The following is a 9,928-nucleotide window of genomic DNA, read 5'->3' as shown; positions in this document are numbered from 1 at the left end:
AATGTAATTTTTTATTTCTTGCAGTATGTATCGTTTCCTAGGGTAGAATTTTTTAAGGATTAAAATCTGAACTGTTACTCCTGAATGAGATTTCTTTCGCTTTTTGAATCCACCAAGATTTGTCAGCTGCCATCTCTGAAGACCTTTAATAACTAGCTCCATTATCAAAAAGTTAAGACTTTTTGGTTCACGCTCTGTTCACTGTTTAATGCAAATGAACAGATAGATCGAATGAAATCAACCTTTAATAGTGTTTATATTGAGATAAATTTTTGCTTTTGTTTGACTGTAGTCTTGTTTTTGCATCTATTGTAGCTATCACTAAACTTACCAGTAACTTCTAGTCATCAAAGGAACCATTAGCATTGCACTCATCATCCCTTCATTACATTTATAGTTTTGCAGGGAAGACCAGGATTACCAGGCTTAGCGGGTCCTCCAGGCTTAAGAGGCCCACCCGGTGAACCAGGTCGATCTGGATACCCTGGACCACCAGGCGAAGGAGGTATCAATTCAATTGGCAGAAAAGGTGAACGAGGCGATTCAGGTCGTGCTGGATTACCTGGCACACCAGGTTTGTCTGGATTACCTGGACCGAAAGGTGCGAAAGGAGATCCTGGACCGTATGTAAGTCACATCCTCCAACTTTTTTCCTGACAATAAGATTCTTTGATCTATCTGCAGCAATTTTTTTGCAGGGTCCACCAGGTTTCCCTGGTCCTCAAGGTCCAAAAGGACGCATGGGAATTCGAACACCGGGTATGAAAGGTGAAAAAGGTTTAGCAGGACCACCAGGACCACCTGGACCACCAGGCAGTTTTGCTGGTGCATCTGCTCCTGAAGAAACGGAAGTGATTCAAGGACCTGTGGGACAACCAGGTACATTGTCAAGTATTATTGGGAAAATGGCACAATACTTTGAAAGTGAAGTCCTACTGCCATTGTTTTTTTTTTTACCGTAGTTAAATTACCGTAATAAAATATTATAGGTTTGAAAGGTGAGAAAGGACGAGTTGGTCCGGTTGGACCTCCTGGATTTGCTGGAGGTGATGGGGTGCATGGATTCCCTGGAATCAAGGGACAAAAAGGAGATCCTGGTGATTTGGGAGCCAGAGTAAGACAATTTGCTTTTAAAAGCAATTTGCTTTTAAGCGCACTCTAAATTCGGATTTTATTCACTTCACAAAGGTTATTCCACGAAAAACCAGATGTCCTCGTCTCAGTGGATATCTTGCGCATTTGAGAAACTTTCGATAATTTTTCGATCGGCGATACTTTTCTATTTGCAGGGCAAACGAGGGAAAGACGGTCCTATGGGTTTGATCGGAGAAAAAGGTGAAACTGGCATCCAAGGTGTACCAGGTCTCGATGGCTATTCGGGACAGAAAGGTGCTGCTGGTGAATTGGGTTATGACGGTCGAATCGGACAGGAGGGTGAGCCTGGACCACCGGGTGAATTTGGTGTCGGTAAAGGACAGCCAGGACCACGTGGTTTGCAAGGGTTTGATGGAGCACCTGGAAAAAAAGGACAACCAGGTTTGTGCTACAATTACTCGCTTACAAAAGCTATGAACAATAACGAATGTAAAAGACGAACTGTGATTTTATGAAGAATTTTTGTAGGAATCCCAGGTGGAATGGGCCCAGTCGGCGCTCGAGGACCAAATGGTGCTCCTGGTTCACAAGGACCTCCTGGTCGGAGTGGTATACCTGGTTTTTCTGAGAAAGGTGATCGTGGTGCAGATGGGAATCCAGGTTACGTAGGAGATGCAGGAGCACCGGGCACCCCCGGTGACTGTGGAATTACGGGTGAACCAGGCTTACCAGGCTTCGATATTCAAGGGCCACCAGGATTGGAAGGAAGGCCTGGTCGCGATGGTTTTACTGGAGTGCCGGGTGATGTGGGTGATCCTGGATTAGCTGGTCTGAAAGGATTTCCTGGGACTGGTGTTTCGAAAGTTGGCCCACCAGGTATGGTTGGTCTAATAGGTCCACCTGGAGAGAATGGACGAATAGGTTTGGATGGAATACCAGGTGGTACAGGATATCCTGGAGAAAAGGGTGATGACTGCGGATATTGCGCACCGGGTACGCCAGGACAAAAGGGAGATGCCGGTCTTCCAGGTCAGGAAGGATATCCAGGTCCAGTGGGTCCAAATGGAAATCAAGGTCTTCCTGGAATAAAAGGTGTAGCTGGAAAACCAGGACGTGTGGGCTCGGATGGACAACAGGTATTGATGTCATATTGATTATTCTCAGAATTTTTTTATTGGTGCTGAAGACTTGGAAATTTCCGCCAAAACGCACGAAATGTTCAGTAATTTTGGTGTTTTTGCAGGGTTCCGAAGGTCTACCAGGACTACCGGGTTACCCAGGGATGAAAGGCGAGGCGGGCGAGATTCTTGGTGGCATGGAGAATCCTCGAGGATTCCCCGGGATCAAAGGAGAACGAGGAGAATCAGGCAATTTGTTTCACTTCAGACAACTTCAAAACTACCGATGGCAACAAGCTCTATAAATTCAGTATTTTAAAAATTTAAACTTCTGACATAACTCAATTCAAAATCAGTGAGAAATTTATTGCTCATTCTTCTTCATAACACATTATATCATTTTACAATTGTTCTCAGGTATTTCTGGAGGACGAGGAAATCCTGGACTAGATGGATTGCCCGGACCATCAGGTCTGGATGGAGCACCTGGTCTGCTGGGGGAAAAAGGCTTAGCTGGAATTAATGGAAAACATGGTCGTGATGGAGCTGTGAGTTTGTATTTTCAATGCTTCAGTTGCCGAGTAGCGTTCGGTTTTTATACCGAATGTTAAGAACGAAATTATTTCTAAAAAAGTTAAAATTATTTGCTTCATTCATATATTTCTGAAATGCAAATTATTTTAGCCTGGATTATCTGGAGCAATCGGACCACCAGGTGATTCATATCCAGGCCCACCTGGTTTAGATGGGGCAAAAGGTGAACGAGGTGCTGATGGCTTACCAGGTCTTCCTGGACCGATGGGACCGCAAGGACCTCCATACAGTGGTCTAATTAGAGGTCTAGTTGGTCGTGATGGTTATGATGGAGCACCAGGACTCAAGGGAACGCGTGGAGCTGATGGTCTTCCCGGCTTACCAGGTGCACCCGGTATCGATGGATTACCAGGAAGAGTTGGTGAACCCGGGATTATTGGATATCCTGGGAAGCCAGGAGAGAGTGGAATCCCCGGACTTTCTGGTTTGCTGGGAGACAATGGGTATCCTGGAGTTCCTGGTGAAATAGGATTATCAGGAGTAGGCGGTTTTCCTGGTCTCAGCGGCCTACCAGGTTTACGTGGAGAGCCAGGTCTAGGCTTAACCGGGCAAGTTGGTTTCCCTGGAGTGAAAGGTGAAAGCGGTAGACCTGGCTACCGAGGACATGCTGGAAAACCAGGAGCACAAGGAAAGACAGGAGTTGCTGGTGCAAGAGGTGTGAAAGGTAAGGGTAACAATCATTTCCTTGTTTTCTGAAGTTCAAGGGAGAAATAAATAGAATTTTTGTGATAAGCAGAGGTTACTTTCTGATGTAATAATGTGAATAACAAAGAATGTGAGAATGCATTGCAGGTGAAAATGGCTATCCTGGATTAGTTGGAATCCCTGGAATAAAAGGTGAACGTGGTTTATCTGGGATACCTGGAAAAACAGGACGTCCAGGACGAGCAGGAGAGATTGGTACCCCAGGGATTCCAGGAGTGAAAGGGAAAAGTGGTGCTCCAGGCAAGAATGGTTTGCCTGGAATTAAAGGAGAAGCAGGTTTCCCTGGGCTGCCAGGTTTGCCTGGGAAAGTTGGAACGCCCGGCAAACCAGGATCTCCTGGTGAAGATGGAGTACCCGGTTATCCGGGAATGAAAGGCGAACGAGGTGTAGATGGGGTATCAGGACAGCTCGGTCTCTCTGGTATACCAGGAGATCGTGGACTTGATGGACTACCTGGATTACAGGGTGTTGATGGTGAACCAGGTCTACCTGGTGCTTCTGGACTCGAAGGGCTTCCTGGTTTATCTGGAGCTCCGGGTCTTACTGGTTTGCCTGGCATAAAAGGTATGCCTGGGGAACCTGGACGATTTGCTCATCCAGGATCGCCAGGTGACGTCGGTTTACCGGGGCCACAAGGCCCTGTTGGTCTGCCTGGACAGGATGGAATACCGGGAACTAAAGGAGAATCTGGTTCAATGGGAAACAGTTATCCTGGTTTACCAGGCTTGCAAGGCACCCAAGGAGAACCTGGTAGAGATGGAATCGATGGAACTGATGGATTTCCTGGTTTGCCAGGAATGATTGGATATCCAGGTGTGACCTGTGTCGAAGTTTATTTCTTATTGGATAAAGGCATTTTACTAAATATGCACTGTGGTAATCAGTGTGATGTTGTTAATGCAATTTTACAAAATTCTTCCTGCTGCTAATAGTTTGTCTGAAGAATAACGCTTATTTCACAGGACGCAAAGGTGAGCAAGGCGATGTGGGAAGAAGTGGTGGACGTGGTTTTGATGGACAACCAGGTGTACCTGGTGTCAAAGGTGAACGTGGGTTGCCAGGACTACCAGGTGTCCCTGGTCTTCAAGGCCCACCTGGACCAGATGGCACGTTGGGTCAAAAAGGTCATGCTGGTCTTCCCGGTGAGCCTGGATTAAAAGGTCAAAGAGGACAATCAGGAGCAGACGGCAGAAAAGGAGAAGTTGGACAATCAGGGGCTCCTGGATCTGCTGGCCCAATAGGAGCAGTCGGTGCACCGGTTAGTTAATATAATATTCTCTGGTAAATGAAGATTGATTTGAAAATGTGTTTTTTTTTTAACAAAAGAACATCTCTCTGGCTGAAGTGTTGTATTTCAAACAATTTCAGGGTGAAATGGGCTTATCTGGATTGCCAGGCATATCTGGTGATGCGGGTAGCGCAGGTTTGCCAGGCATACCAGGAATCAAAGGTTTACGTGGTGACACTGGTGCTCCAGGCTCTGCAGGTGTGGATGGCTTCCCTGGAATTGCTGGTGTCCGAGGTAATGATGGACTTTCTGGTCTGCCAGGAGCACCTGGATTCGGTAAGTCTCACAGGAACTGACAGAATATTACTTTCGTAGCGATTATAATTATCAGAAAACGTAACATATGAAGTTCACACTTTTAATTGCCGCTAAACAAAACAATCGTTTTTTTAGGAGTTCAAGGCCCACCGGGAGATACAGGTTATCCTGGAATTGATGGCAAGCCTGGTTTATCAGGTCTTAAAGGTGAATTTGGTGAAGGAGGCAGAACAGGTATTGCTGGTGCACCTGGTATGCGTGGTACCGATGGTCTCCCAGGTTATCATGGTGAAAAAGGCATTCCTGGGATTCCGGGCAAGAGAGGTAATTATGCTTATCGTTCATAAAATTAGATCCAAGCTATTACTTCCTGTTTTGCTTCTTTCATTGTTGAACACTTATTTTACATGACATGTTGTAGGTCGTGACGGAGCTCATGGATCACCTGGACCAGCAGGAAAGGATGGCTCTCCAGGCGCGAAAGGTGAAAGAGGTCTTTCCGGCTTGCCAGGAATACCAGGAAAAGATGGAATTCCTGGATATCTGGGAGAACAGGGTGTGCCCGGTATTTCAGGTGTGCCAGGTTATCCTGGTAATGTAGGGCTATCAGGACTACCCGGTATCCCAGGACAGAAAGGTATTTGTTTTCCTACTTAACTAATTTTCTCCACAAATATTTCTTTGGTTTAATTGATAGAATAACTATTCTGAGTATTTCTGAGTTGATAGAATAACTATTCTGAGAATAACTATTCTGAGTACAGTGTTATATTCCAAGGTTCGGTGCAATCCGAGTATCTTCTAGTTGTATGAAGCTGACTGACATTTCTTAGAAGTTTATATTAACAAGATAAAAGTTTTTACAGGAGCACATGGTGACGATGGATTGCCAGGCGTGCCAGGTTTGCAGGGACCGATGGGGCCAATTGGAAGACCTGGTCCTCCTGGTAGACCCGCTGTTTATAATCAGTTCTTGCATTCACCTAAGGGTGAGCAAGGATCTGCTGGATTAGCTGGACAGAAAGGCTATCCAGGAGAAACTGGGAGCCAAGGTAACACTTGCTGTCTGTTCAGGATATTGCTCAATCAGGCTCATTTGTGAAATTTATTATAGGTGATTAAGTAATCACCTACAGTTATGTATTATGTATTATGTAATTATGTAAGTTATGTGCAAACTTGAAAGTGACCTGAGCCATGAGATAATAGCAGAGAATATTTAAATGAATTTTTAGGCATGCGAGGACCACCAGGACCAGCAGGGTTTCCGGGTCTACCTGGTCCACCAGGTAATTCTGGACTTCCTGGTATACCAGGTACTAAGGGTGAGATGGGATCGAACGGATTTCCGGGGTCAGTAGGACGTGTCGGGCAAGCAGGACCACCGGGACCGCCCGGATTTCCAGGGCCACCAGGTGGCTGGGCACCATCACGTGGTTTCACTTTCGCAAGGCATTCGCAGGCAGCTGAAATACCACGATGTCCGGCTGGATCGCAAATGTTATGGAGTGGTTATTCATTGCTGTACGTACAGGGAAATGGACGTGCTAGTGGTCAAGATCTTGGTGAGGCGGTTTTTAAGTTACCAAGATAGCCTGAAAATCAGATGGACAAATAATAGTTTTATTTTATTGATTCATCTCATGATCGCTGATCACCGAAAATCTCCCCACATATCTTTGAATGCGACTGAAGATGCTGGGACATTCTGTTTGGTGTTTCCATTCAAATATGACTCAAAAAGGATTCAACTGTAAGTGATGATCATTAATTTAGGTCAACCAGGGTCGTGCTTATCGAAATTCAGTCCAATGCCATTCATGTTCTGCAATTTGAACAGCGTTTGTCATGTTTCCAGCAGGAACGACTACTCCTTCTGGCTCTCCACCGCAGAACCAATGACACAGATGATGAATCCGGTGAGTTTAACACCGTACTTATGCATTCCTTTTTTTTTAACATTTACCTGGAAAGACGCAATTTCTTGGTTTTACAGGTGTCTGGTACAGCTATAAGGCCATATATTTCGCGATGTGCGGTTTGCGAAGTACCAACACAAATCCTGGCAATACATTCACAAGATTCATATGTACCCCAATGTCCACACGGATGGTCTCCTCTGTATTCCGGTTATTCGTTTGTCATGGTATGTTTCGGTTTTTTGGACTTGATATCCTTTTATTCTTTAGCTTATGATAAGTATGTCATACTTACTTTATAGCATACAGCTGCTGGTGCCGAAGGAACTGGACAGAATTTGGAGTCGCCAGGAAGTTGTTTGGAAGAATTCCGAGCAGTACCATTTATTGAATGCCACGGCCGAGGAACGTGCAATTATTATGCAACTAATCACGGTTTCTGGCTAGCCATCATCGATAAAGTAATTTTTGAATGGTCAAACTTTCGAATATCCTTCCATAAAGGTCCTCTACATCTACTTTCCAGAATAAACAATGGCGAAAACCGATGTCACAAACACTTAAAGCGGGTGGTTTGAAAGACCGCGTGAGTAGATGCCAAGTATGTCTCAAAAACAAGTGGTAAGATATGCACATTTTATTTGTATACACATTTGACATTTGAACTTTCACCCACTTTCAATCATATCTTCCTAAACGGAAACAGCATCAGAATTGTCGCCCGATTATTCAATGTGATAAGCACATTGGGAGTACCAATAACACCTAAAAGCTCTCACATTTCGCCCGCTTATTGAATCCTCGGGAAAATTTTTGAGAATGTCTCAGTTGTTCGTCTTCCTTTCTGCTCCACTACTAAAATTTCTCTGACTGATTAAAACATTACCTGAGACTAGATTCTAATTTCGAAACTATTTATCTCTTTTGATCATTCGTCTGTGAAGTACTCGTTGGAAACATCGAGCAAAAGCATATTAAAGAAGTATTCAGAAAAAGTGTTCAGATCCGAATAGAAAAAAAAAAAAACAATGGATCTGTGGGATTTTATGAATTATTCTCTATTATTAATTTCCGACTTTTATTTCAGAAAACTGACATCAAGTAACCAGAAGACGTTTCCAGAGGAAAAAAAAAAAACAGAACCGGCGCTATATAAACGGTGTTCCTTCCCCATCATTTCATGTAAATTAAAATTCCGAAGATTTTGACTGCACCTCCCTTCTTTTTCAAGCGCAATAACTGCCGTTTCATTACACTGCATGTATAAGAATTATTACAGTTATAGTAAAAACCGGAATTTGTTTCTTGTTTTTCCCTTGTATATTGTGGACTTCCTGCCAAGATATTTAAATGAAGCATTTCTATCGTTGTTCTGCAGTAAGAGCATATTCAAGGTAGATTCTGGTCCAAATCCCTGTGTAACTTTGCCAAACATACAGCAGAAGTTAAAATAACAGGAACATCTGTCAGCCACAGCAATGATTATTGTGAAAAAAGATAATAACGAAGTACTAAGCTCGCCTTCTACTCCGTAATAACTTTAACAGTCCCTTCCAAATACACTTACTAGTCTAAGTGCGAATTTTCAAATCTAATCGAAAGAGACATCCCTCCCCATACCTCAAAATTATTGGTCAACCAAGTAATTTAAATGGAAGCCATATGTAAATCATTTACTTATCTTATTTAAACTTCACTCTTCAATAGCTAAACTCTTACCCCCTTATTGAGGATAGGGTAAAAAAAATTCAGCATAATGTAACTAAGGAAGAGTCCACCCATCGTGCGACCCATCAAACCATAGTCAAAACTCTAGTCATTTGCTACTCAGCAATTTTAGATGCCAAAATTTAACACTATATCAAAAATTTAGCGGAATATATTCATTAAATCCGCAAACGTTAAGCAAACCAACTCTTTCAAAAGATCGACAGGGTCGCATTAATTGACCAAAGCTTAAACAATCGCCTAAACTTCCGTAAACTTGAGACAATATGGCAGAAAAACTGCATGATACAACAGTTTTATGGCAATTACATTAGAAAAAAACAAGAAACAAATAAAACACTGCATGATTTAATTATCAACGATAGTTGTCTTCTCACTGACGTATATACCATCTAAAAATTTACGAATATCCTTGTTCTTTACTGTCGTTGATTGCTGAATACGTGCAGCTGAAAAGAATATTTAACCAGTCAGTCCACATAAGAAGAAACGGTACAGCTTGAAATATAATGACTACAACCTGCCCGTGAAGTATGCAATATTTCCGCCTAAATAATTGCAATTAAGAGTCCAAAAGTTTAGAGCAGAATGTTTTTTAGCACTTGAACGCTGAGCACCGCCATAAGACTTCCTACATACAGCTTCAATATACATATTCAAATATTCAATATATTTGAATACATATTCAATATTCAATATCCGCCAAGGGAACACTAATTTCAATCCTTCAACACTTCAATATTTATAAACGATAGAAATTACGCTAACGACTGAATGACATGTTACAAGTAAACTGTCAACTTTTTCTTCATTATTGTAAGAAGTTTTGACTATTAAAAGTTGTCTAGCGGATAAAGAAACTAACATGAAGCCATCAATATGGAGAAACCTCGGATATTAGCAAAGTGTATGACTCTTATTCATGAACATAGAACTAAAAATAATTGATATAGAATCACCTAATTTCTTTCAGTGAATTATAACTGACCTGCTTGTGAAACAAGTTGTAAATCATTGCCATCAACGATCAATTCGTCCTTCTGGGTGGCGGACATCATTGCTGTAACACCTTCCGGAAGTGGGACACGTCTTGTAAATTTTTCTCCCAAAAAATTTCGAATCTGAAACAATAACACGCTGAGTTATTGGACATAAGGACAACACTTCCGCCACTACGCCTATATATGTATATGTGTATATATATATATATATATATATATATA

The 9,928-nt window shown here is 42.6% G+C and overlaps 2 protein-coding genes across 2 annotated transcripts in view; one reads left to right on the top strand and one right to left on the bottom strand.

Annotated features, from left to right (window-relative positions):
- LOAG_16961 (collagen alpha-1(IV) chain) overlaps positions 1–7,602 on the top strand; it is a gene marked incomplete at both ends in the record, with an annotated part of 8,963 nt that extends 1,361 nt beyond the window's left edge. Inside the window, 19 exons of the mRNA XM_020449615.1 lie at positions 406–627; positions 699–879; positions 990–1,114; positions 1,290–1,536; positions 1,624–2,231; positions 2,339–2,405; positions 2,631–2,761; positions 2,898–3,471; positions 3,600–4,325; positions 4,475–4,770; positions 4,881–5,076; positions 5,194–5,382; positions 5,480–5,695; positions 5,925–6,110; positions 6,294–6,623; positions 6,835–6,977; positions 7,055–7,204; positions 7,280–7,438; positions 7,504–7,602. Of these exons, the coding sequence (XP_020306827.1) occupies positions 406–627; positions 699–879; positions 990–1,114; positions 1,290–1,536; positions 1,624–2,231; positions 2,339–2,405; positions 2,631–2,761; positions 2,898–3,471; positions 3,600–4,325; positions 4,475–4,770; positions 4,881–5,076; positions 5,194–5,382; positions 5,480–5,695; positions 5,925–6,110; positions 6,294–6,623; positions 6,835–6,977; positions 7,055–7,204; positions 7,280–7,438; positions 7,504–7,602 (4,845 nt within the window). The remainder of the gene's footprint in view (positions 1–405; positions 628–698; positions 880–989; positions 1,115–1,289; positions 1,537–1,623; positions 2,232–2,338; positions 2,406–2,630; positions 2,762–2,897; positions 3,472–3,599; positions 4,326–4,474; positions 4,771–4,880; positions 5,077–5,193; positions 5,383–5,479; positions 5,696–5,924; positions 6,111–6,293; positions 6,624–6,834; positions 6,978–7,054; positions 7,205–7,279; positions 7,439–7,503) is intronic.
- Positions 7,603–8,820: 1,218 nt separating this feature from the next.
- The window catches only part of LOAG_16960 (60S ribosomal protein L9), a 1,791-nt gene continuing 683 nt past the window's right edge, over positions 8,821–9,928 (bottom strand). The window contains exons 2-3 of the mRNA XM_020449614.1: positions 9,694–9,826; positions 8,821–9,154 (exon numbers count right to left, since the gene is read on the bottom strand). Of these exons, the coding sequence (XP_020306826.1) occupies positions 9,054–9,154; positions 9,694–9,826 (234 nt within the window). The 3' untranslated portion in view covers positions 8,821–9,053. The remainder of the gene's footprint in view (positions 9,155–9,693; positions 9,827–9,928) is intronic.

This window comes from Loa loa, assembly GCF_000183805.2.
Source record: "Loa loa unplaced genomic scaffold supercont3.31, whole genome shotgun sequence".
NCBI classification, from domain to species: domain Eukaryota; kingdom Metazoa; phylum Nematoda; class Chromadorea; order Rhabditida; family Onchocercidae; genus Loa; species Loa loa.
This window is presented reverse-complemented; position numbering and strand designations above follow the sequence as displayed.